This window comes from Bubalus kerabau, chromosome 12 (assembly GCF_029407905.1).
Source record: "Bubalus kerabau isolate K-KA32 ecotype Philippines breed swamp buffalo chromosome 12, PCC_UOA_SB_1v2, whole genome shotgun sequence".
In the NCBI taxonomy this organism is placed as follows: Eukaryota; Metazoa; Chordata; class Mammalia; order Artiodactyla; family Bovidae; genus Bubalus; species Bubalus kerabau.
The window spans coordinates 48,011,331-48,039,296 of NC_073635.1; the positions used below are offsets into that span (position 1 = coordinate 48,011,331).

The 27,966-nt window shown below is 38.8% G+C and overlaps 1 protein-coding gene across 5 annotated transcripts; it reads left to right on the forward strand.

Annotated features, from left to right (window-relative positions):
• Position 1: 1 nt before the first annotated feature.
• On the forward strand, positions 2–27,947 carry BORA (BORA aurora kinase A activator). 5 transcript variants are annotated; one of them, XM_055542638.1, is made up of 14 exons: positions 2–242; positions 733–874; positions 1,515–1,682; positions 3,429–3,535; positions 6,420–6,465; positions 9,964–10,045; positions 16,394–16,459; positions 17,380–17,436; positions 17,854–18,080; positions 18,637–18,693; positions 18,998–19,130; positions 21,618–22,228; positions 26,289–26,420; positions 27,632–27,947. In XM_055542638.1, exons 3-14 carry the CDS (start codon positions 1,530–1,532, stop codon positions 27,695–27,697), a joined length of 1,737 nt encoding a protein of 578 aa, XP_055398613.1. In that variant the 5' UTR covers positions 2–242; positions 733–874; positions 1,515–1,529; the 3' UTR covers positions 27,698–27,947. The 5 variants fall into 5 exon arrangements, with proteins under 5 accessions (XP_055398613.1, XP_055398615.1, XP_055398614.1 ...); XM_055542640.1 differs by having other exon boundaries at positions 733–829; XM_055542639.1 differs by lacking the exon at positions 733–874.
• The last annotated feature ends 19 nt before the right edge of the window (positions 27,948–27,966 follow it).

Consider the following 27,966-nt stretch of genomic DNA (forward strand, 5'->3'; position numbering starts at 1 on the left):
GCGAAGCGAGGAGTTGCCATTCGAATTTACTACGCGGCCTCGCTACGATTGGCTGGTTCGCGGATAGCGGTACTACGTGATTGGCCAGTCGCGCACAAGGCCCGTGCCCTGGTTGGCCTGAGACAGCGCGGAAGCGGGGAGTTAAAGAGTCTGTGCCTGTCGTGGGAGCTTGCCCGGCACCGTCGGGAGCGCCCTGGAGTCGCTTTGGGGGGGGGGGGCTTCCTTTTTATACACACAACTAGGTATGTTCTTTGTGATTCCTGGCCTTTCCTCCTGTCTCGAGTTGGAGAACTCCTTTTGCCCGGCTCTGGACCAGCTGCACGCTCGCCTCGGGATGAATGAGAGCTGCCGGGGAGTGGGTGCGCAAGAGGGGGGCCCAGGAAAGAGTGACCGAGTAGGGATGGGAATGACACTGGCGTCATTGTCCTCCTTTGCCCGTCACCCGAGGAGGCTAGCTACACATCAGCCTTCCGTGGAGTGGGTTCTTTTCTCTAGTTGTACTGCCCCCCACCTTAACGGGAAATAATGTAGTCTCGCTTCCATCGTGGGAGGGTGGGGGTCTTAGCCTTTGGCTAAGGGTGTTTGAGAAGGGGCAACCCAAAGCGGTTAATTCCGTAGCCCTAATCAGTCATTTCTTTTCTGATGGGGGCTAAAGTGCAAGACAGGCACCTATGCACAAAGGGACCAGAGATTTCCTCGCCTCTTATTTGCTACTGTTGTTCTGTCGCTCAGGCTTTTCCGACCCTTTGGGACCCCCGTGGATTGCAGTACGCCAGTCTTCCCTGTCTTCCATCATCTCCTGGAGTTTGCTCAAACTCATGTCCATTGAGTTGGTGATGCTATAAATAACTGTTTAGTAACTGCAGTTTGCTGGGTAATTGCTGGGCTGTTGGAATTACGTACAAAGTGTTTGTTTACAGACTTGAGATAATGAATAAAAAGCTGTAGGTCTTTAGCAGGAAAAGGTTTTGTGCCTATTAGACCGTTTAGTTGTCCCGAAGGGGGACCTCAGCTCATTCACATTCGGTTGAGTGCTACTTAAAAATCAGTTGACTTCTCTGAGCTTGTTAATTCTGCAAAATTCTGTCACTAATACTATACCTTTCTAGCTTTCAAGATTATATTTAGAGCATCACACTTGTGTAAACTACAAAAAAAGCCCCAGGAGCTTAAGTTTTGAGTTAATTCTTTTTGTGAAATGTATGTTTGGTAATGGGGCTTCCCTGGTGGTTCAGCAGTAAAGAATCAGCTTGCCAATGGCAAGAGTCGCGCATTCGATCCCTAGATGGGGGAGATCCCCTGGAGAAGGAAATGGCAACCCACTCCAGCATTCTTTCCTGGGAAATCCCGTGAAGAGAGGAGCCTGGTGGGCTATACTCCATGGGGTCGCAAAAAAGTTGGACTCCACCTGGAGACTTAACAACAACAACCTTTGTTGAATACATTTTAGTTGTCAAAATGAATGTCTGTGGAACTTTGTACTTTTATTATATATACTTATGATTTCTTTTTAGTTTTTCCTCTGTGCTATGGGAGATGTCAAAGAATCAAAAATGCAAATAACACCGGAAACTCCAGGAAGGATTCCTGTTTTAAATCCTTTTGAAAGTCCTGGTGATTATTCTAATCTCCATGAACAAACTGTCTCCAGTCCTTCTGTTTTTAAATCGACAAAATTACCAGTAAGTTCGTCTTGACTACTTTTTCCAAATAACTTTAAATGTCAGTCTTTCTTTACAAGTGGTAAACTGGAGTGCACTTTTTAATTCTAATGGCTTTGGTTTTTATAATATAGTGACTGGGCTAAAAATGACTTAGCTAGTTATGTTAATATTATATATACTAGCTATATTAATATTATATACACTAGTTATACTAATATTCTTTTGGATTTTTGCCACCCATTCTTAGCTTTTCAACTTGCTTTTTTTTAGTTAGCATTTCTTTTTTATTCATTAGTTAGCATGTTTCTCACAGCTGTGGGTGCCGCTAGTTGATGGTCTAAGTACTAATACCATAATAGAGAAGAAACTATTTCGTCTAATTATTTTCAGGTATTCAGCAAATTTTATTTGAATGCTATGTGTCAGGTACAGTTCTTTCCTACAGAGGTTACATCTTGAACAAGTCAGACTCATAAAACACTAATTCTCAGAGAGCTTGTACTCTGTACCAGGGGTCAGAAAACTTTTTCTGTTAAGGGCCAGATAGTAAATATTTTAGGCTTTGCAGATCATCTGGTTGCTGTTACAATTCCTCACCTCTGCCTTGTATTATAGAAGCAGCCATTGGTAGTATATTAACAGTAAATGTGGCTGTGTTGCAATAAAGCTTTATTTATGGACACTGAAATTTGAATGAATTTATAATCTTCACATGTGAAATGCTAATATTATTTTGGATTTTTGTCACCCATTCTTAGCTTGCAGATTGTTTGAAAAGAAGTCAACCTGTACTCTAATGAGATATATAAGACTAAACTGGCAACCTCAAGAGAGTATGTTATGTGCCATAACAGAAGGCTGATACGGAGGGGAATAGTCTCTTTAACAGATTAGGGAAGGCTTCCTCTCTTTAGCTGCTTTTTACTGTTATTGACTACAATGGAGACGTTCTTTTGAAGTCTGATCTTCTGACTTAGCAAATTATCTAGAAAACTGTAAACTGTGTGGCTTTTGATGCTAGCTACACGTGCATATCTACGTGAGCTAGTTATGCACTAGAGGAAAGGTTTACAGTTACACACTTTATATTGAGTCATTATGTGACCTCATGATTTTAAATTGAATGGTATTCAATTTTAGTTAATCTTAGTAAAAATAACAAAATGACTGCAACTTAATCCTCAAAGCAAGAGTGCATGACAGACGTCTTGGATTTTTAAGCCTGATTTTTCAAAAATATATTCCGAATTTACAAATTAGAATTTGATTTACAAATTCTAATTGTAGAATTATGAAAATAAACTTTTGGTTTATTGGATAGTTGAATACAGAAAAGCAGCACTGGTTACCACTCATAATTATTTATTGCATGTTTTATGAGCTTTTGCAGATATTTTTGTAGTTAGGACTTTGTATAATTTCAATTCATTCCTGGTGAAAATAAAGGTTTTTGATAACTCTAAGAGATTTTTAGTTTTATTTGGGTGTGTTGCATCACTGATGAGAGTTATTTGTGGAATTTCTATACCTTTAATATGCTGTGATTTTTCTATTATTATGTAATTTCAGCAGTCACCCAGATGGAATGTCAAGTCAGTTGATTTAGTGTGATCTGCTTACCATTTGCCTTTTAATTTAGTGGTAAAGTCAAATATCTGTAAGATATTTTTATATTATAACCATTTTTTGAAGCTGACATTTGAAGTTAGCATTTTGATGCACTGTTACATGCTTTTGCTCATAAGATCACTTTCTTTTGTTAAGACTCCAGGGGAATTTAGATGGTCTATTGATCAACTAGCTGTAATAAATCCTGTAGAAATAGACCCAGAGGACATTCATCGTCAAGCTTTATACCTAAGTCGTTCTCGGTAAGTTTTCCTTTCTTGCTCTTAAGTGTAATAACATGTGTTATCAGTCCAAGGTAATGAATGATTCTTTTCCCTTTAATTTTAGAATTTAATCACACAAAGATGTACACGTGTTGAGATGCTCTTGCAAATATTCGTCCTGCTGTTGTACCCCTTCTTCTCTTGACTTGGTAGCTTGATGACCATCCCCTTGTAATTAATGCTCATCCAAAGTGCTAAAGCGGAGAAGACAATGGCACCCCACTCCAGTACTCTTGCCTGGAAAATCCCATGGACACAGGAGCCTGGTGGGCTGCAGTCCATGGGGTTGCTAAGAGTCAGACACGACTGAGTGACTTCACTTTCACTCTTCATTTTCATGCATTAGAGAAAGAAATGGCAACCCACTCCAGTGTTCTTGCCTCGAGAATCCCAGGGACGGGGGATCCTGGTGGGCTGCTGTCTATGGGGTCGCACAGAGTCGGACATGACTGAAGTGACTTAGCAGCAGCAGCAGCAGCAAAGTGCTAAAAAAAGGGACTAGAATGGGGATAGAATGTAAAAGGATTTTACTTAACACTAGTTGATACCTTTGGTAGGGAAAGTGAAAAGTATATCAAAAAGCAAATGTTTCACAAATGAGATGAATTTTTTGTGGTACGCAAACCTTATGTCTTATTTTGCCTCCTCTCTTCAGTATGTTGAAATGTGAACAGCCAAGAGAAATTTTTTGAGCACTGCAGGCGACACTGAAGCAGTACAGGAAGTTATTCCTGTCCTTTAGACTCAACAAGTTGTGAAACAGCATTTCTCTACTAGTAAATCAGGTGTTATCTGAGCAGGTTTATGAAAAGACTCTTGGTGTATTTCAGTAAATAGACCTGTAACACAGAAGAGGGGAAAAGACCCTGATTTTAGTTTAACTCATGTAATTCAGTAAATGGTTATGGTTTCTACCGAGGATAGTGAGTATACTCTTAAAACATGTTGATTCATTCTTAGAAATAAGCACAGGCTTCCAATGTCTCTTCCTCACTAACCCAAGTTTCTAATTTCAGAGCTTCCCACCTTTTTCATGCCATGCTACATATGAGAACTGCAGTTCTCTAAAAATGAGAACTGCAAGGTATCCTGGTGTAAACAAATGAGTCTGTCCATATCGGAGGTGAACAGTCCCGAAATTCCTTTCCTGCCTCGCCCGCCAAGGGTCCATTCAGGGCACACCAATCATACTGAACAGTGTATGTGTTATGCTGGTGTTCTGTGGTGTACTGGTTAGGACACCCTGCCCTGTATGATTTCTCAGACCCTTCTGTCATCTAACTCTATAAAATTTGACCAAACTGATTTTCACTGCTTCCAGCCATCACCTGCATATCCCAGGTTGTTGAAGTCCTCTGATGAAGCAGCAGTAGGTTTCTGAATTCAGTATTGCTAGATCAGAGCTTACTAATATTGTACACTGTTTTTATGCACTGAGATCTCAATGATGTCCATGATAAGAGGAAGAGCACTGAGTTACAAGTCTCATAATGGCCATTCAAATGGAGATATTTGGATTCTAACTGTAGTCTATTTTCTCACAATTCCTTTATTAATAAATCCACTTGATTTTAATTTTTAATACATGTACATCGGGGGCAGGAGGAGAAGGGGCGACAGAGGATGAGATGGCTAGATGGCATCACTGACTCGATGGACATGAGTTTGATTAAACTCTGGGAGTTGGTGGTGGACAGGGAGTCCTGGCATGCTGCAATTCATGGGGTCGCAAAGAGTCGGACATGACTGAGCGACTGAACTGAACATTATTATAAGCTTTGTTAAGGTACAAATTAGATTAAAAATATTTGGAAAGAAAAAGGTGTCTTATGGAGTTATTCATGGTAGCAAATACTCTCTCTGGGAAAAGATTAAGGAAGTGGTCCTTCAAGGCTAACTGCTGAGTCCTTGGCAAGTATATGCCTTGTCCTTGAGACCTGACAATATTAAATCTTATAAGTAATAAATTTGTGGTGCTGTAATTGCATATTCTATCAAAGTGGGAAAAAAGAATTCATTTGGACAAAGTTTTATATTTCAGATTTTATAGTGTTGATATTTAATTTCAGAATTAATAATTTTGCCAATTTATTTAGAACTGTAAGGATGATAGTCTTTTTTTCATTTATGTCAAGAGTAAGAATTGATTCCAAAATTACAACTATGATAAGCTTGCTGTAATAGAAGAAAAGGAATTTGGACAGTTTTTAGATTTCTGTGGAATGACATACTTCTTAAATTGTGATTGAAGGGCACAGTTTATTCAAAGTACTTTATTTCTATTGTTAATAGTAATTTAAAAATTGTATCCATGTAGGCCTTTTACTCGGAGAAGGCAATGGCACCCCACTCCAGTACTCTTGCCTGGGAAATCCCATGGACGGAGGAGCCTGGTAGGCTGCAGTCCATGGGGTTGCGAAGAGTCAGACACGACTGAGCGACTTCCCTTTCACTTTTCACTTTCCTGCCTTGGAGAAGGAAATGGCAACCCACTCCAGTGTTCTTGCCTGGAGAATCCCCGGGACGGGGGAGCCTGTTGGGCTGCCACCCATGGGGTCTCACAGAGTCGGACACAACTCACGTGACTTAGCAGCAGCAGCAGCAGCAAGCCTTTTACTAGAAAATATTCCATTCAAACTGTGAATGGAAAAGGCGGGGCAGGTAAGCCTAATAGCACAAGGCTGACTCTCCAAATACTGTCATTTACAAAATGTGATAAGATCCCAATTTTTCTTTTAAAATGAGCTTAACATTTGCCAGTTTCTAACGTGGAAGAAAACTATTTCTTTGAAAGGTTATTATTTTAAATGTTCAGTCTGCTGAAGTAATGGTACGGTTATTTTTCTTTTTTATCTCTGCATAGAATAGATAAAGATGTGGAAGACAAAAGACAAAAAGCCATTGAAGAGGTAACTTGAAACTATTACTGATGGTGAAGCCAGTTAAGCATCCATTCTGCATGCACAGCACCTCTAAGAGAGGAAGACTTCCTTCACATCTTTCCTGTCTCAACTTCCCCAAGTCTGTCCGTTCCCAGTATCCCTCGGAGCTCCCCTAAGACTAGTGTTTTTGAGCTGATCCAGCGCCTTTCATTGTAATAATCGGTTTTATGCTTTTCTTTCCCAAGACTGAATTCTTTTCTGGTCAAAATTCATCTTTTCCTTCTCAGGACCTAGCATAGTTTATCTTCTTGTGCCTTTGATCAACATGAACCATTGTTTCAAGTTGGAGTAGAGAAAGCTGGATTTTTTCAAGCCTTGAAAATCTAGCCTGGCCTCAGGAATAGTTTTATCTTTTGTTCTTGTTAATTCTTTAAATTTTTAAGACATTGAATATATTTCATGAAATACAGTATACTGCTAAATAGAAAAAGTATATCACAAAGATAAGTTTTTTTTTTTATATAAAGCTAATAAACTAAACGTTTCACTTTTTGCTTTCCTTTTTTGCTAAAATCCTTTAGAGTGTAAAGGTTGTCTGTCTTAGTTATTTTTCAGAAAGTCTTCAGGCCGTGGCAGCCTTGTCCTTCCTTTTTCCCTTACTAGTCTTCCTCTGCCCTCTTCTATTCGTTAGCTATGCTTGATTCTTCTGCACCCCAAAAGACTTGAGCTATGGCATGTTCAGAGATTCAGCGAGCCCCCACATTTCAGATATAGCCTGTTTCTTAGGAAACAGTTTCATAAGCTTTACTCCTGCTAAATACTATCTACTTGTTAATCTATCTAATAACTTCAACATTTTCATTCTAATCCAGTCACCTGATTCCTCCCCAGTTGAATATTCTCAGACTCTTTCCCATTTCCCAACATTTTGGGAAGTATGCTTCCTCTTTCAAATTCTCAACTTAATTTTAAAGAGAAATTTCAGAAAAAACTTCAGAAAATTAATTCAGAGTGAAGACTATGGCTAATGTAGCAGAAGTTAATATATCAGTAGCAGATTAAATTCATGTTTATATATGTGAAATATAGTAAATACATGCACATACTAAAAACAGAAAAATCCAAACTGCAAAGGAAAAAACATAAAATGAAAACAAAGAGCCTCTCATTCCCTGTCTTAATCCTTGAAAATAATTGCCATTAACATTTCTTAAGTATACTCTCAGATTCATTTTGTGTATGTAATAGCTCATGTCCTTTAAATATTTGCACATAAATACGATCATCATCGGAGAGGGCAATGGCACCCCACTCCAGTACTCTTGCCTGGAAAATCCCATGGATGGAGGAGCCTGGTAGGCTGCAGTCCATGGGGTCGCTAAAGAGTCAGACACAAATGAGCGACTTCACTTTCACTTTTCATTTTCATGCATTGGAGAAGGAAATGGCAACCCACTCCAGTGTTCTTGCCTGGAGAATCCCAGGGACAGGGGAGCCTGGTGGGCTGCCATCTATGGGGTCGCATAGAGTCGGACACGACTGAAGTGACTTAGCAGGATCATCATTCTGATACTCTTTTGCCTCTTTTTTCTGGTTAATAATCTCTTAGATTTTATTTTTGATTATCAGCACATAGTGACTTTTAGTAAATAGCATAATATTCCATTGTATGAATGTATCATAATCAAATCCAGCCCCTGTTGACAGATGTGTAGGTTGTGTTCAGTGTTTTTCTGCAATGAACACACTTGTACATATATCTTTATGGACTTGCTAAATCAGAGGGTTTGTGTTTTCAATTTTGGTATATTTTGCCATATTGCCTTCCCTAAAGGTTGTACCGATTTGTTCTCCTGGCCATGTTACAATACTGCCTGTATTCTCATTATCTGCAATACTGGCTGTCAGCAAACTGCTTAAATAATGCTATTCTTACTACTTTAAAATTTTTATCTTGTTATTGGATTTCCATCTCTTTCATTTTGAGTGAACTTATGCTTTGCTTCATGAGTTTGTGAGTCTTTTATATTCCTTTTTTTTCTGGGAACTGTCTGTATCTCTGCTCCCCACCTCCATTTTTTTTAACGTCTTTTATGTATTCATAGGTAGTTTAGTCAGGAAATTAGTTTTTTGTCATAAGTATTGCAAAATATAAAGAAAATGTTTTGTGTTACCTTCAAAACAGAGATGGGAGGGCAAAATACTGTATTAGAGCATTGGTATAAACGTCTTTCCTCTTTCATTCCTATATAAAGTAAATTAAGCCTAATAGAGTAATACAGCTTTTATCCAAATGCTCTATCTCCACTTGTTAGGGTACCCTGACCAGTGGTGTGCTGATAAATATATAACAACTGGCCCTCTGACTGTGGGGGAAATATGAGTGTTAGTGATCTGTTGTCCATAGCACAAATACTCCAGCCATGGCCAGTTCAATTTAGTGATTATGACATCGCTGAATGGGAAAAGAAATGTATGTGGTACACCATTATATGCAGGCATTCTACCACACAAATACAAAAGACAGTAAGTCCCCTACATTCGAACCTTCAAGTTGCTAACCAGAACCCGTGCCATCAACGTCAGGCATGAGTGAAATTGCAGCTTGCCCTCCGTCTTCTGTTGCTGACGATCCTTCAGCTCTACCCTCTCCCACCTCCTCCCCCTCCTCTAGTCAGTAACTCTTCTTGTCTTTTCACTTGATGTCAGCTCCTGTATGCCAGCTGTTGTACTACTGTACTTTCCAAGGTACTATACTATAAGATTCAAAATGTTTTCTTAATTTTTTTATTTGCTTTTTCTGTGTTATTTGTGTGAAAAGTATTGTAAATCTATGCCACCCAATACTATATAGATGACTGTGTTAGTTGGGTACCTAGGCTAACTTTGTTGGACTTACAAACAAATTGGACCTGAGAACTTGCTCTTGAAACAAAACTCATTCATATGTAGGAGACTCTGTAAATAACCTCAGGAGCATAGATATTGTTACATGTAGTAAAATAATTAGCAAGTGATGATTTGGGTTTTTATTTTATTTTTTAATATAATTTATTTAAGTTTACATAATTTTAATGTTGGCTTTGTTTGACAACTGATCCACAGGATTCCTGAAAATTTAATAATCAGATTTTGAGAGTCAGGACAAGGTAGCTCCAGTACACCTCCTCTTGGTTTACACATATACGTCTGTCTTCCTTTATTCCTTCCCTCTTCATCCTCCCTTTTGTCAACCTCATCCTTCCCTCCAAAACAATTGGGGGAGAAATGAAAGATATTTTCTTTGTGAATAATACCCTTAGCTTAATTTGCAAATTTCAAATGTAAGGGGTTGATTTGAAGCTTTAAACTTTCTCTTTATATATACTTTAAATTTCTTCCATTTCACCTTTGCTCACTTGGGCTTTAAGTATTAAATTTTAAAATATAACTATAAAGTCAGTATGTAGCATGTTTGATGGTTATTTAGCACAACTGCCTTTTCCTATTTCATATGCCTAATTGAAGGACTTTTAATTCTCCTAGTTTTTCACTAAGGATGTCATCGTACCCTCTCCTTGGACTGATCATGAAGGGAAACAGCTTTCAGAGTATCATTCCAGTAAATGTGAGTGTATTAAAAATTGTATGAATAAAACTCATAAAAATAGAAAGCAGTGAATGTAAAACAACATATATAGTGAAGTATCAGTTTACCTGCTTTGGGAGGAAGCTTGCTATAAAGTTAAATTTCTGGGATACCAGGTTTAACTATTTGAAAGTAAGGATTCAAAACTTGACTAAAATTTACAAAGTTCTTTTTTTTTAGCCATTCTCTTCTGAATTTAATTTTTTTTTCATGATCATCGTGAATATCAAGTTATAATGATGGTTACAGAGACCCATAGATGCAGAAATAGTATTGGATATAGATCTGAGTTGTTAATGATTTTTGCAGTGATTTTGAAGGTTGGTTTTTTTTAAATGAAATCCTTAAATTGCTTTGTTTTTTTGCTAGTTTGCTGGTTTCTCATAGTAGTAGAGGAGGAATGGGCATTTTATATGACCTCTGGGGTAGTGTAATACAGCCAATTATCTGCAAAGTTAATAAGGAAATTGAAGATCAAGGCAACAATCTTTCAAATGTTTTTCTACCTCCAGGAAATGGTTAGCTTATATTTATTTGCTCTCACTGTCCTCTGAGTTGTGAGCAGTGTTCAAATATTGCTTTTATATACACATCCCTCATTTCAGTGGAATTGCTACTCTTCGGAATAGCACACATTAATAGGACATAGTATAAGAGGGAATATTAGTCTTGCTCTTTATCAAAACACAACAGTATTGGAAAGATGGGTTGCTCACGCTTCACGTGCCCAGTGTCCAGCGCTTTCAGTATTCTTGCAACAGCTCGTATGAGACAGGTGCTGTTATTGACCTCATTTTATAAGTGAGAAAACCTCGTTTTTAAAAGGTTAGAGTGCCTGTCCAGGGTTACAGAAATCAGGTATCAGAACCTGGCTTTAAAGCGAAGCATTTCTTAGTTCAGATTCTGTACTCAGTTCAGATTCGTTACAAAGTAAAGGTGGCGTGCAATAGCCAGTGGACCTGGGTTGTGGCCCTTCTGTATTATAAACCAGAAGGAGTGATCTTGATCAACTTTTTCAGTGCCTAATTTAGGCCTCAGTTTTTTATTTCTAAGATCAAGGAGTTAAACAAGATGGTTATATGTTAACATCCCTCCCAGCTCTGAAATTCTGTATCCAAGGTAACATCTTCATAGATACTAGGTTCCCTGCCCCCAATTTTTTAATGTTGGATTTTGAACAGGTGAATCAACCTTCTTATGTGATCTTATTTTTAAACATCATTTTATACTTAAAGTATCCTGTTTTAAAGTGATGTGAATCAGGAAGATGCTAGAAATACCACACATAGCCTCTTAGGTATGGTCATCAAGCCCATGATGACCGAGTGTTGTGGCTGATCAGGGGAGCTGTGCTGTCCAAGATGGTGTCGGAAGACAGTTCAGTTCTCTGTGGGTCTCTCATTTCTATATGTCTCATGAAGGGTGGCACGGACAGGTTTTGTTCCAAACTATCTTTTCAAGGATGTTTGTATTGTGAACATCCTTGGAGAATAGAGATAGGTCATCCTACTGGAGCAGAAGGTAGGTTTGTGTTGATGTCTGATATAATAGTGGTACTGTTTCCCTGTGGAGCAGGTTGGGTTGCAGCTTATAAGAATGGGATTTCCTAAGCTCAGGGTTCCTTCATGGGGACACGGACCCTCTGTGTGTACTGTATCCGCCAGGGCTGTTTCATATCACTTCCTTAGGATTGATGGTCCAAGAGAACTGATGTGAACATGAAGCTCATGCTGCCTGCTATGCTGAGAATAATGAAGTCCTCTGTCTTTGACCCGAAGCCTTATGTCTTCAGCCAGTGTCCATGGAACGCTGACATGCTAACTTGTCAGACCCTTCATAGTTCTTGACATATAGTAGCTATTAGCCACATGTGGCTATTTAAATTTGAATAAACTAAAATTTGAAGTTCGGTTTCCTGGTCATACATTCACATTTCCGGTGCCCAGTAGCCACACCTAGTGGCGACCGTGTTGGCCCCAGATACAGAACTTTTCCATCATCACAGAAAAACCTCTCCTGGAAAAGGTGACCTTAGAATAGAGGATGGCAACCTCTATCTGTAAAGGACCAATTATTAAATATTCTATGCTTTGCAGACCATACTGTTTCTGCTGCAACCACTCAGTTCTACTGTACCATGAAAGCAACACTCATGATACATAATGAATGAGTGTGGACGTTTTCCAGTAAAACTTTATTTACAGAAAAAGGCAACAAGACAGATTTGGCCCATGGGCAATCATTTGCTGACCCTTTCTCTAGAGTAATACTGTCTGAGTTTGAGCTGTGCTGTATAGCAGTATAGTTTAGTAGCTGTGTGACTTTACGTGAGTTACTTAGCTGTTCTGTGCCTCACTCTCCTTACCTATGAAATGATGGTTGTTGGGAAGATTAAATGAGATGATACCTCCAAGACCACATACTTAGCATGTGGTAAGTGCTCAGTGTTTACCTAAAGAATAATAAAGGAAATTGTGAGTCACGGGGGAAAATGATTTTGTTTGTACATGTGGACTTTATGCTGTCAACTTTTACTATTACCAATATGTATGTAGCAGGGTGCTTCAATGAGTGTACTTATTGTTTTATTTATGGACTTAAATGAGAATTTCTTAGAAAAGTATACACAGGCTGAAGATTTCTGAGCTAAAGACAGTGTTTTTATTTGACTTGATTGTGCAGAGCTAGAGTGCTCTCCAGAATGACCACACACCCTGCGTGCCCACCGCAGTGTTTAGGATTCCCCGTGTCTCTACATCCCTGCCAACACTTGGCTTTCAGATTTGTGGTGTTCTAATGCATTGGGGCTTCCCTGGTGGCTCAGTGGTAATGAATCCACCTGCCAGTGCATGAGACCCAGGAGATGTGTTTGATCCCTGGGTTGCTGGAGAAGGAAATGGCAACCCACTCCAGGATTCTTGCCTGAAAATTGCATGGACAGAGGAGCTTGGCAGGCTACAGTCTATGGTGTAACGGAAGAGACATAACAACAACAGTGGTTTGTTTGACATTCTAAATGATTGTTTTAATTTTCATTTCTCATATGCTCACAGCTTTTTTATTTCCTTTGGTAAAATCCCTATTTATAAATCATCCTTATTGGAGTTGTCTTTTTCTTTTTTCCTTTTAATTGCTAAGGTACTTTGTGTAGTTACATTAGTAGTTCCATTAGTTCTAAACATTTCACAAGTCATCTCCTGTCACATGTGTTACTTTTGTTTTGATGTCTTTGGTTGTGTGGGAATTCTTATTTTGTTGTAATCAAATCCATGTATGTTTCCTCATTTGATTGTGGTCTTAAAGTTATGGAGTCCTTTTAGAGGAAACAACTGAGGAGACAATTGCTATTCAGTTGAACAGTGTTGGGATAATGCCAGAGTCGGGGAATTGGGAAGAACAGGTAGGAAGAGTTTTAGAAATACCTACAGGTAAGAAAGAGAGCCTGTTTGTTTTTTATGTTACTCAAATAATGTTTGGTTGGAGGAAAACTGTTAGGTTTAGAAGGGCTTTATTTACACCATTAAGATGTTTGGTGAAAAAGTATGAAAGTGTTAGTCACTCAGTCATGTCGGATTCTTGTCTGAGAGCTGTGGATGGTAGCCTGCCAAGCTCCTCTGTCCATGGGATTTTCTAGGCAAGAATACTGGAGTAGGTAGCCATTCCCTTCTCCAGGAGACCTTCCCAATCCAAGGACTGAACCTGGGTCTTCCACATTACAGGCAGTTTCTTTACCCTCTGAGCTACCAGGGAAGCTCCTTACCGTGTTTGAACTCCAGCCTAAAGACCAAAAACCCTAATGTTATAGGGTTTTTGCAGCAAAGCACCTTTATTACTTTTGCCTTATAGAAGGTCACACTGGCACTTGAATCTAGAATTTTATTTATTTTATCTTTTACCATTCTGATAGTAGACCTTTAATGTGAGACTTTAAATTATCCACCCACTCACTCATTCACCCATATATTTACTACCTGGTGATTTTTCAATTTAAGAAGCTTAATACTAGTCATTACCTTTATATTTTTAAAAAAATTATGTGCACCATATCTTTGACTCCTGTCTTGAGGGGAGGAAAAAAACTGAGTGCAGTTTTACTGATCAAATTGCAGTTTCTGTCAAAATGGCCTAGCATTTTAATTCCAATAATTTATGCCCATTAAGAAATATTTATTTATGGCAGCTCTGGGTCTTGGTTGCCGTGCGTGGACTTTCTCTGGTTGCAGGAAGCAGGGGTTATTGTCTAGTTGCTGGGTGAGGGCTTCTCATTGTGGTGGCTTCTCTAAGCACAGGCTCTAGGGCTTTAGGCCAAGTAGTGGCTCGCAGGCTCTAGAGCACAGGCTCAGTAGTTGTGGTGCACAGGCTTAGTTGCCCCACAGTTTGTGGAAACATCCCTGGACCAGAAATTGAACTGGTATTCCCTCCCTTGGCAAGCAGATTCTTAACCACTGGCTCACCAGGGATGTCCTGTCCATACCGATTTTGAAAAAGCATCTAGCCGCCGAGGATCTGCTTGAGGACATTGACATTAGCTAACATGTGTCCCCAACCTTTTAAGGTTGACATAGAGACCAACCCTGCTCCCCTTAAAAAGGATCTTTTGATGCCTCCTTAATTGCTATGGTAATCCTTGAGTTTTAGCCTTGTGGGGATTCCCTGGTGGGTCAAATGGTAAAGAATCTGCCTGCAGTGCAGGAGACCTAGGTTCAGTCCCTGGGTTGGGAAGATACCCTAGAGAATGGAATGGCAAACAACTCTAGTATTCTTATCCTCAGTTCAGTTCAGTCGCTCAGTCATGTCCCACCCTTTGCGATCCCATGAACTGTAGCACGCCAGGCCTCCCTGTCCATCACCAACTCCTGGAGTCCACCCAAACCCATGTCCATTGAATCAGTGATGCCATCCAACCATCTCATTCTATGTCGTCCCCTTCTCCTCCTCCCCCAAATCTTTCCCAGCATCAGGGTCTTTTCAAATGAGTCAGCTCTTTGCATCAGGTGGCCAAAGTATTGGAATTTCAGTTTCAACATCAGTCCTTCCAATGAATACCCAGGACTGATCTCTAGGATGGACTGGTTGGATCTCCTTGCAGTCCAAGGGACTCTCAAGAGTCTTCTCCAACACCACAGTTCAAAAGCATCTATTCTTTGGCGCTCAGCTTTCTGCACAGTCCAACTCTCACATCCATACATGACCACTGGAAAAACCATAGCCTTGATTAGACAGACCTTTGTTGACAAAGTAATGTCTCTGCTTTTTAATATGCTGTCTAGGTTGGTCATAACTTTACTTCCAAGGAGTAAGGGTCTTTTAATTTCATGGCTGCAGTCACCATCTGCAGTGATTTTGGAGCCCAGAAAAATAAAGTCAGCCACTGTTTCCACTGTTTCCCCATCTATTTCCCATGAAGTGATGGGACCAGATGCCATGATCTTCGTTTTCTGAATGTTGAGCTTTAAACCAACTTTTTCACTCTCCTCTTTCACTTTCATCAAGAGGCTTTTTAGTTCTTCACTTTCTGCCATAAGGGTGGTGTCATCTGCATATCTGAGGTTATTGATATTTCTCCCAGCAGTCTTGATTCCAGCTTGTGCTTTTTCCAACCCAGCATTTCTCATGATGTACTCTGCGTATAAGTTAAATAAACAGGCTGACAACAGCCTTGACGTACTCCTTTTCCTATTTGGAACCAGTCTGTTGTTCCATGTCTAGTTCTGACTGTTGCTTCCTGACCTGCATACAGGTTTCTCAAGAGGCAGGTCAGGTGGTCTGGTATTCCCATCTCTTTCAGAATTTTCCACAGTTTATTGTGATTCACATAGTCAAAGGCTTTGGCATAGTCAATAAAGCAGAAATAGATGTTTTTCTGGAACTCTCTTGCTTTTTTGATGATCCAGTGGATGTTGGCAATTTGACCTCTGGTTCCTCTGCCTTTTATAAAACCAGCTTGAACATTGGAAGTTCATGGTTCACATATTGCTGAAGCCTGGCTTGGAGAATTTTGAGCATTACTTTGCTACCATGTGAGATGAGTGCAATTGTGTGGTAGTTTGCGCATTCTTTGACATTGCCTTTCTTTGGGATTGGAATGAAAACTGACCTTTTCCAGTCCTAGTGCTCCAGTCTTACGTACTTATCCTAGTGCTCCCCCAAGTTGGAAAATAAATAAATTTAACAGAAGCTTGTCAAATTTTATATTTATATATGCAGGCATTTATTTTTTAAATGTAAAATAAAAGCTCCCACACTTAATCTTTTTTGTTCTGGAAAAAGTAACCCTAAAGTAAATGAATAGGAAATTTAAGATTTTTCACTTAGAATGTTTTATAGGTATCAACACAAATAATGAATCTCCAGTTGGAAGAACGCTGACCATCCATTCTGAGAAAAGCAATGGTGAGTATGAATATAAACTGGAAAATAAATATGTTCTATACTAATGCAACATTTAATATTAAATTCAGTTCATGTGATAACATTTCACTCTGGAATTGAAATTGTTTGCTTTTTATAAGTGAGCTTTATGAAAAATGACCTTGTGAAAGTGAAGTCGCTCAGTTGTGTCCGACTCTTTGCGACCCCATGGACTGTAGCCTATCAGGCTCCCCTGTCCATGGGATTTTCCAGGCAAGAGTGCTGGAGTGGATTGCCATTTCCTTCTCCAGGGGATATTCCCAACCCAGGAATCAAACCCCGGTCTCCCGCATTGCAGGCAGACACTTTTCCGTCTGAGCCACCAGTGAATATTAATCGATCTATCTGGCCATGTTTGAGGAACGACAGTAGTGTGTTATGTTGTAGTGCAAAGCCTGTGGATTGATTTTTGGTTTTGGAAGGCATTCTTTTGAAACTTTGTTAATATTGGGAAAGGTAAAGGTAAGTCACTTCAGTCGTGTCCAACTCTGTGCGACCCCATAGACGGCAGCCCACCAGGCTCCCCCATCCCTGGGATTCTCCAGGCAAGAACACTGGAGTGGGTTGCCATTTCTTTCTCCAATGCATGAAAGTCAAAAGTGAAAGTGAAGTCGCTCGGTAATGAAATCTGTCCCCAAATTTAAGCCGGCTGCTTTTTTGATTCATGTGCCAACAGCACAACCAGAAGTTAACTTTTAGCATTTATGGGTTTACATCAGCATTAGAAAGTGAGGGAACCTGTCTATGGGAAGATGGTATGGAATGGGATGCATAAAGGAAATGACCAAGTTTGGCTGGAGCATCATGGGGAGACAGTTGATGGGGAAGCCCGTACTGAGCTGCATGTTAGGTGCTTGTGTTGATTTAACCGTGTTTGTATTTATTTGTCTGCTTGCTTCCAGCTGCTTGCCAGACATTGCTGTCTCTTCCTGTGGATTTTAATTTAGAAAAGATATTAGGTAAGTATTGTATTTGTTTAAACCTTTAATAACTTAAATAAAAGATTTTGTTTTAATGCTTTTTTGTAAACGGGGATCTGTGGCAATACCTCTTTTTAAAGAGGTGGGGAAACCATGCTGGAATTTCTAATTTTTCTTTAATAAGGCCTGAATTAGCCTTTTTGTCATAATGAACTTAACTATAGACATAAACTATTCACAGACACATCTTATTGATACTACCCATACTAATAAGGAAACACTGAAAAAAGGATTTCAAACAGCATCTATGCAGTTAAACTTTTGCCCTCTTTTTGAAAAACAAATTCAAACATAATACAAACTGTTTAAAAAAAAAAAAAAAAATCAGACAAGTAAAATGTAACTGCTCTTCCGAATGACTAGCTCTGCCTTTTATTCCGTTAATATTAAATGTAGGTGACTATTTTAGAGCTGATGAATTTGCAGATCAGTCTCCTGGAAACCTCAGTTCTTCATCCCTCAGAAGAAAGCTCTTTTTAGATGGCAACGGAAGTATCTCTGACTCCTTACCTCCAGCTTCTCCCAGAAGTCCTCGTAGTGGTGCCCAGACGTCACTTGAGGTTTTTTATTCAATAGAGTTATCTCCTGTGCAGTGTAGGAGCCCTGTGCAGACCCCGAGTTCGGTAAGAAGTAGATTAACAGTGGCTGGTTGGCTGGCTGTAGGCATCTTGGACCTAGAAGTTCCTGTTGCTCTCAAGAGGAGCAATTCATTGTCTGTTGGGTTTTCTATTTCATGCGGGTTAGCCCAGTTCACATTTTGTCATTAAGTATAGGAATGGTTTTGGTCACTCTCCAACTGTGTATTTAGAGGTAAATGAGTCTCAAGAAATTTCAGCGTAAGTTATTTACTGAATTATGGAAGATTTTCAGCATAACACAACTAGATTGGTAGTAGTAGAGTAACTTAATTTTTTTCATAAACTGCTTACTTAGTGTAATGGTTTGTGTAAATATGGTGTATTTTTATTTTGTCTGTCTAGTATATTCTATTTCAAAATTTTGGAACAGTCTTCTTAACTATCCTCACAAGATGCCTTGCCTTTTGGTGTCTTTTTTTACTTTTTTTTTTTTAACCTTTTTTCTTCTTATTAAAGTATAGCTGACTTACACTGTTGTGTTAGTTTCAAGTGTACAGCAAAGCGATTCAGTTATACATACATATGTATCTATTTTTTTCAGATTCTTTTCCCATATAAGTTATTACGAAATATCGAGTATAGTTCCCTGTGCTATACAGTAGGTCCTTGTTGATTAACTATTTTATATATAGTAGTGTGTGTGTGTTCATCCCAAACTCCTTGTTTATCCCTCCCTGCCTTCCCCTTTGGTAACCATAAGCTTATTTTCTGTGCCTATGGGTCTGCCTTTTGGTGTCTTGCCTTTTGCCACAAAGCAAAGGTGGCATCTTGCTCTCTGATGACTAACCAGAATTATACAACTCAGCTTATAAATGTGTTTTGAAAATAAAGACAAGTATCACTTGGTGTAACAGAGCTAAGGAGGAGAACCCTGTAATTTTGTTTATTTAATTTTATCACAGGGGCAGTTTTCTTCTAGCCCTATTCAGGATAGTGCAAAAAGATACAGTTTGGGAAGCATCACCAATCCTTCACCAATTTCTTCACCCACTTTCTCACCAGTTGCGTTTCAAATAGGAAAGACACCACTCTCAGGTATGTCTTGTAATAAAACGCCCAATTAAAATTTTTATATTATCAGTGTTTATTATTACAGAGGATTTTTTTCGCTTATTCTAACTATAGAGTTCCAAATGACTACTAACCCTTTTGAAATTTAGAAACCTGGGTTTTTTTTTTTTTAACAAAAGGAACAGTTTACTTTCAAAGACTGAAATTCTCAGCAAGGTTTTGCTCTCATGTCAGATACACGTAATTAGACTAGCACTATTTATATCAAATATCTTACAAGCAGAATCAAAGAAAGATGGCAGTTGTAGAGATAAGTTGGTTTTGGAATGCCGTCCACTGTGTAATTCAGACTTTGGTAATCAGATAATGCGGGCTTCTCAGGTGGTGCTGGTGGTAAAGAACCCATTTGTCAATCCAGGAGACATAAGAGATTGAAGGACAGAGGAGCCTGACGAGCTACAGTCCATAGGGTCGCAGAGAGTCAGACACAACTCAAGTGACTTGGCACACACACACAATCAGATATTTATATTTTGTAAAAGTGTATTTGTTTGCATAGGGTTTTTAGGTGAGTATCGTATGGCGGGATTTACATATTTCTCTTTACACTGTATCAGTTTCTTTTAAAAAAAATTACAGCACTTGTTGAAAATCATTCACAATTTACAAAAATCTATTCATGGTAAATACAGGTAGAAAACTGAAAACTATTTTTGTTGGTCTTCCCCTTATATGTGTACATATATATGTGTATATGTATCTCCACTCATGTATGAACACACACACACATAGTTCTATATCCTGCTTTTTTCACAAAGCATTTTATTATAAGTATTCATAAGTCATCCAGGTCATTTATTATCGTCTGAAACCATGATTTTGAATCGCTGTATGATATTCCATTTCACGGATGTACCTTTGTTTTTAATCATTGGTAAACATTTAGATTATTTCTAATTTTTCCTTGTATATACATTGTATATATTTATTTCTTTAGGTTAAAATCTCAGAGGTAGAATTATTTGGTGAGAGGGATGACTATTTTTAAGCTCTTGAGGAATTTTGTCAAATTTTCTTCCTAAGAAGTTGCACCAGTTGAAATTTTCATCAGTGGTGTGTGAGGAAGTTATTTCCCCCCATCTAGCAACACTGATCTTCCCAGTGTTCTTTTTGATGTTTTTTATTGTTTGATCCTTTATGATGTTTGTTGATTCGGTACATTATAAAAAGGTCTCTTACTGCTTTAATTTCTGCATCTTTAATTTATTACAATGTAGAATTTTTTCCAAATGTTTGTTGGTCATTTGTTTGGGAAGGTGAAGGAATTATGAGTTCAGACATCAGAATTTTTGTTCAACAAATGGCCACTCATTGCTTTAATTTCCCTACTCTTTATTATTTGTGTGGCCAAACACTTCATGAGTTCATTTACCATTGGGAGGATTGTTTATGTGCTTTGCCCATTTTTAAAACTTTTGTTTTTATTAAGCTAATGAAGTGTTGTAAAAAACTATTAACTTTTAGTATTACAGAGGCTTTTTTTAGCTTGTTCTAACTACAGACTTCCAAATGACTCTAACCCTTTTGAAATTTAGAAACCTGGGTTTGTTTGTTTTTTTTTTTAACAAAAGAAACAGTTTACTTTCAAAGACTGAAATTCTCAGCAAGGTTTTGCTCTCATGTCAGATACACGTAATTAGATTAGCATTACTTATATCAAATATCTTACAAGCAGAATCAAAGAAAGATGGCAGTTGTAGAGATAAGTTGGTTTCATTTTTTATAGTCTCATTTACCATCGTTAAGCTCTTTATTTTTGCAGACATTGTTGTGCAATCTTTTGTTTGCCTTTTAATGTTGCTTACAGCGCCCACCTGGGGCTTCCCAGGTGGCACTAGTGGTAAAGACCCCATCTGCCAATGCAGGAGCCATAAGAGGCACAAGTTGAATCCCTAGGTTGGGAAGATCCCCTGGAGGAGGGCATGGCAACCCACTCCAGTATTCTTGCCTGGAGAATCCCCATGGACAGAGGAGCCTGGAGGGGTACCGTCCATAGAGTTGCACAGAGTCGACACGACTGAAGTGACTTAGCACTCAAGCAACTTAGCATGCAAGCATGGGTAGTATTTTACCTAAAGACAAACAGATTATTACATATTTCATTCACCAGGTTATTTTGCAGCTGTCAGCTGGTTTGTTCTATATCTTGGATTTGAACAGCATTGCTGTAACAATATGTTTGTGAGGAAATGATTTTCAGGGAATAAAATATTTTAACTACAAAAGGGAAAGCACCAGAGTTTGAAGAGCCTCGCCCTGCCTATGGATACACATTTGTTTGTGCTGTTATTTTTGACACCAAAATTTCACTTTAGGAAACACCACCACTGTTAGAGACATCGGTTTTGCTGTCGTGGACTGTAGTGATAACCATTTAGTAATGGCTTTTCCATATCACATGGGGTGACTTTTCCTTCCCCATCTATTTTTTTTCCCCTCCCTATCTTTTAGAACAAAGGAAGTTTGCTTTTCATTCTCCTGATGCTTCATCTGGAACCAATTGTAATGGGATTACCAATCCATATATCAGAAGTCCTTACATAGATGGCTGCTCACCAATTAAAAATTGGTCTCCTATGAGACTGGAGATGTGCAGAGGAGGTGCCCAGTATCGGACTTCACTGATTCGAGTCCCTTGCACTCTTGAGGCTCGTAGTGAAGATGAAGAAGACCAGGCAGCTGTTCCTTCCACAGACGCCTCAGCCCCAGCCATGGGCATGGCTGGAGTGCACCTGCCGCAGTTGGGCGGTGACACGTCTCCGTGCGGCGCACACTTGGTGGTGACCGCCATGTCTATTACCCAGAGCCAGTCTGGAGCTTCTGAGAAAGAACTGGAACTGCTGCAGGATGTGGAGAGTGAGAAGAAGAATAACACTGTGGACATGGTCGATCCCATCGAGATGGCCGATGAGACCACCTGGATTAAGGAGCCAGTTCATAATGGGAATTTACCCGTGACAGATTCCGTGAGCGGGATTGCTTTCAGTATTGAAAACTCTCACATGTGCTTGTCACCTCTCGCAGAAAGCAGTGTCCTTCCCTGTGAAAGCAGTAACATTCAGGTAAGGTGTTTGAATGTTCTAGAGTCCTTTCCTTGCTTCCTTGGTATTCTCTAGCCTTTCCTTCATAAGATTATAGTAAGAAAGAAAATGGGTTTGGGACCTAGCCTTCCCGTGGTTAAGACTCCTGGCTTCCACTGTAGGTGGGGTGGGTTTGATCCCTGGCCAGCAGCTAAGATTGGACATGCCTGGGTCATGGCCAAAAAAAGAAAGAGAGAGAGAGAGAGAAATAGGCTAAATGTGAAACCTACAGCATTATATATTGTTTTCTTGAATCAGCACTAGATGATATCAAGAGGGTTGTTTTTTTTGGCCTGGTGATGCATATTTAATAATCATATTCACTGATAATTCTTTGGAGTAGGAAAAAAGAGCAGATAACTGCTGCTGCTGCTGCTAAGTTGCTTCAGTCATGTTCGACTCTGTGCGACCCCAGAGACGGCAGCCCACGAGGCTCCCCTGTCCCTGGGATTCTCCAGGCAAGAACACTGGAGTGGGTTGCCATTTCCTTCTCCCAGATAACTGCTAGAGTCTGGCAACTTCTCAGGGTTCACCTTTCTTTCCTGTGGAGCTAGTTCCAAAGGAATTCAGTTTGTGGTATAGCTTTGTATTCTAAAAATACAATAGTTTTGGTTTTTCTTTTATATGATTTAGGGAGAAGACATAGTTGAGAATAATTTTATGTATTTTTTTTTTGTACTTTTAAAAAACGTGATTTATAACCACCATTTTTCATTTAATCATACATTTCCAATTTTGTAGTATCAAATATCAGGAAGGCATGATTCATTTGACAAATACAGTTCACAGCTAGCAGCTTCCTTTCAGAAAGACATTTGTTTCATTAATTGCCATATTCTTTGAGTTGGGAGTTTTGAAAGAACTTTAAAATAGTCAGGCAATTCTACATCCAATTTCATAGTAACAATGTCTAACACTTACGTAGCTCTTAAAATATACCAGGCATTATTTCAAATACTTTACATGTGTTAACTTTGTTTAACCTTCTTAATAATCCAATGAAATAGATGTACCGTTGTCCCCATTTTACAGATGAGGAAACTGAGGGTCAGAGAGGATCAGTAAATTGCCTTTGTAGTTAGTAAGTGGTCAAGCCAGGATTCCAATCCTGGCAGTCTGGCTTTAGAGTCCACATTCTTTAAGTTAATACTGATCCATAGTAATAGTTAATACTTACACAGTCTTCCACTGTGCCAGACACTCTTCCAGCCTCTTTATACCAATCTATCTAATCCTCACAACTCTATAATGCTATAGTGCTGTCGGTTTTGACATGATAAAGTTTAAAACTCATGGAGGGATTTTTAAACGACTTCAAATTACCTATACTGCTTTGCTCATATTTTATGCCTATATTGTCTATCCTAACTTCTAGGATTGTTGCTCAGAAAAATACACTAGAATCACCTTTATATATTCCAACTTCTGAATTTGGTTCCTAAATAAAGAAGCACATCAGGTCAAACTTAGTCTTAAAAGTATCATTAACTTTTTTGCTCTCTTTTTTTCTTCCTTTCTTTCAGAACTCTTATAGAAGCACTAGAAAATACTTTCATAGACATACAAATTAATCATCCAGTCCAACCACCCATTGGGAGCCTATCTTACTGCTAAATTGCCATCCACTGTCTCCCTGAGTACGTGCAGGGATGTCCCAGCCTATCTTAGAGGACTGCTCTCCCCTTTACAAGTCTCCTTCCTTAGAAGCTAGAACATAGTTCTTTCTGTCTGTGGTATCTACCAGTCAGTTTCAGCTTTACCTTTTGGCCTTTATCTGATAGCAGGAAATTTTGTAGTTTAAAAACATTTTCATACATTCTTTACTTCCAACCAGAGGCAGCTCCTAATATTAAAAAACGGCCATGTTTCTCAGGGCCTTTTGACTTGTTTTGTTGTGACAGGTTGGCCTCCAGGCATGGAACACAGCTGTATTCCTGGAGTATCCCTTCATCCTGAGAATTTCCTCAACCTCTCCCATGTTCTGTGCCCTGTTCTTTTTCCAGGCTTGCTTCTCGCTTGACTGAAACACATTTTCCAGTAGCTTTCTGAGGAAAAGTCCGTTTTTCAAGATAACTGCACTTCTGCTGGATTTGTCTTTATTCTGTCACATTTGAGAATTTGGAAATAATTGCCCTTCAGACTTTGACAGCGTTGTTTGGTTGATTCTATTCTCAGTGTTGCTGGTGAAAGACCTGAAACCGTTTGAGTGCTTCACCTTTTTGCACTGGTCTCATTTTACCCCTTTCTGGAGTAAAGGGTCCTGAAATTGCAGTGATTCTTTGGTGTGGGTTCCTTTTCATCATTTGTACTGGGCACTCAGTTCCTTGTGATCTGTAAACGCTTGCCCTTCACTTCTTGGATCTTTTCTTGAATATTATCTTCGATTTTCACTCTTCTCTTCAGAAGTCCTTTTGATTCTCTAAACAAATCTTTTCACTGTTTTTTAACTCCCTTTTGTTCTAATTTTGGGGAAATTTGCTCAACTTTATATAATAACCCTTCTATTGAGTTTTTATTTCTGCATCTTTTAATTTCTAAGCTTTTTTTTTGTTATTGTTGCTTGTTTTGGCCTTGGCATTAATTCAGAAATCTGTAGCGTGGCTGGCAAAGCATTGCGTGGTCTGGCCTTGGCTTTACTCTCCAGCTTTGTTTTGTTTCCCTTCCTTCTCTGTTTCAGTCACATTGGCTTTCCAGAGTTTGAAATACCGTGTTGCCTCTCCTGAGGCCTGTGGGGAGTGGTGAGATGACCTGTGTCATCTGTTGGCACACAGTAGGCACTGACATTAGTAGAGGCTTAGATGGGAGCTGGCGGGGGCAAGGGAGGGGTCAGCCACCATGTCACCTTTTGGGCACCTGTGAATCCTTTCCTTCCTAGAGAGTGGGGCAGATGCCCTGTGTACCATCCTCCCTACATCACAAGGGTTTTGTTCAGATGAAAGGTGACTCCAAGGAGTGAACGTGCATCCATCCCTGAAAACTGGAGACATTTTTCTTATGATGATAGAATGGACTTTCTAGGCTATTCTGATGTTGGTGCTGGGGGCAAATGTAGTTTTCCCTTAGCTGATCATAGCTGGCGTGTCAGAGGGTTAAGTGCAAGATGACTGCCTTGTGGGTTGTTGTTAGGCGCTCAGCACTGTGCAGTTAAGTGCAGTGTGTGCAGTGAGTGGACAGAGGCAGGGGGGCCTCAGTCTCCTCATCTGTGCACTTAATAGGGTGTTGCAAGGAGAAAATGAGAATATTACACTGAGTACCATATGGGGCCTGGTGCTTTTTTAGGCCCTCACAAAATAAATATTTGTCCTATTTGTACCAAAATTGAAGTTTGCTAGAGTCCCTTTTTTTCTTTTGCTCTTTTGGGATGTAACAGTGTGTTGTAGAATGCTACAGTTTTAATTAAAATGAAAAGTTGAACTAACATCTAGAGCTATTATATATACATGGTATTATTATGAAGGTAAGATTTTTTATTTAAACAGTAGGTTAGAGTATAGGCCATCTTTAAAAAATGTGTGTTGTTTTGAATCCTCTTAAAAGTAGCATGCCTTTTAGGTAAATTTTATTTAGAGATGCAAGTGAACCTTTAGAGACAAGCTTAGTAAATAAATTGCAAGTTGATTGTAATTTTTATTTTCATCCACCGGGTGTGAGCACCGAGTAACAGAAAAGTATGTTCTTGGTGCCTTGTTCACTGATTTTAAAGAAAATTACAAGATGTATTTTATTAGAAGGAACTGTAGTAACTACTTTGAAGAACAGTTATGTAGAACTACCTTTTATGTTTATATATTGCTTTTAAAATTCAATATAATCAATATTAAATATTACTTGTAGTGTTCAGTTGTGAATGATATAAAGTGATTTAATGTTTTTAAATGGTCTTTATATTTACTTATATAAGCCATATCTTATATATATAACATTTTATATAAATATTCTAAAATAAATTTACTTAAACATAAGTTTCTGAAAATTTTGTGGTTAAGTGAATTAGTTTGCGGTGTTATCTGTGGTGGTTTTTCTCTCTCCTCATTCCTGGCAGATGGATAGTGGCTATAATACACAGAATTGTGGAAGCAATATTATGGATACAGTTGGAGCAGAAAGTTACTGCAAAGAAAGTGATGCACAAGCCTTGGAAGTCGAGAATAAATCTCGAGTGTTTAATACAAAGGTATGGAAAAAACATAGAGCAAGTTTGAAATGGTTGTAGTTTATAAGTATTTTACTAAATGTGACTATTGTTAGCCTGTTTCTTTTCCCCATTTTGCTTAAAACTCAACTATCATCCTTATGCCTCATCCTGTCTTCATTGAACAGCAGGAGAAAGTGCTTCAGACCACTCCTCTGCTATGAGGAAGCATAAGAGGTTGGGGTTGGCGGGGTCGGGGAGCTAATGCTACTTTGGAACTGGGGCTGAAATCAGTTCCTTTAAGCTACAGGGCAGCAGGAGGAGAGTGTGTCAAATAGGAGGGAGGCGGACCTTTTTGCCTAATATTGTCTCAAAGCTAAACATAAAGAGTTTTGATTATTAGAGAGGGAAATAGTACAATTGAGAAATTCCACATCAATTAAGAACAGGCAAAGGTAAGGACTCTTAAAACCCGAGCCTTCAGAGGTAAGATATATGTATCTAAAAAGCTGAGTATTTATACAAAAGTACACTGTTGACATGGACATTCACTGAACCTCCAGAGAGGACAGCTATGACTATATACAGGACACCCTCCGTATTATCTGCCAGTTCCACATCCACTAATGCAGCCAACCTCAGATCAAAAATATTCAAGGGAAGAAAACTCCAGAAAGTTCCAAAAGCAAAACGAATTTGCCATATGCCAACTACTTACATGGAACTTATATTGTATTTGCCACTATTTACATAGTATTTATACTGTATTAGGTATTATAAGTAGATTAGAGATGATTTAAAATATGAGAGGATGTTTATATGTAAATATCAGTGCTATGCCCTTTCATATAAGGAACTTGACTATCCAGATTGTGGTATCCTTGGGGGTCCTGGAACCAATTCCCTATCAATACTGGGGACAACTGTATTCATATCTGAAGAATTCCATTATAACTTTAGGCACTAATCAGGAGAATCTGATTTTTATATGCCAATTTAATACACTATTTTACCTTTCCTCCATTTTGTCATGAGGTGTGGGATACTAGTTGTCCATTTAAGAGCAAGCAAGCATTAAGATACAGGAAGTGCTTTTATGATACATAACATTGATTTGTAACAAAATATGTCTTCACTATCCCTCTAGAGTGCATAAGAAGATTTGCATCTAGGTTTTAAAGACAGTTCACATAATTGTTGTATCCTTTAATGGTCCTGTTTAAACTGAAAATAAGGTATTTCTTTTTTCACAGCAAGACCACTCAATGCAAAGGTGTTGGATGAAAACTTCAAACCTGCCTCAATGCAGCAGTCCTTAGGATACCTCTCTCAGAACCAAAGACTATCACTGGACAGCTCCTCATATTTTTTATGCTGGGATCAATAATGTGATCATGATTGGGGAAAAAACTGCTTCAACTAACATGCTGAGCTTTTTTCTTTCCCTCCTTAATGTGAAAATCAAGGGCTTAATTCAGTGACACAGAAACAACAGAAAAGCTCCTGGAACTTTCAACAAGTTACTTCAGTACAGGTTCATTTTATTATCAATAAATATTTTTATATTGACATTGAGTGATGTGTTTAA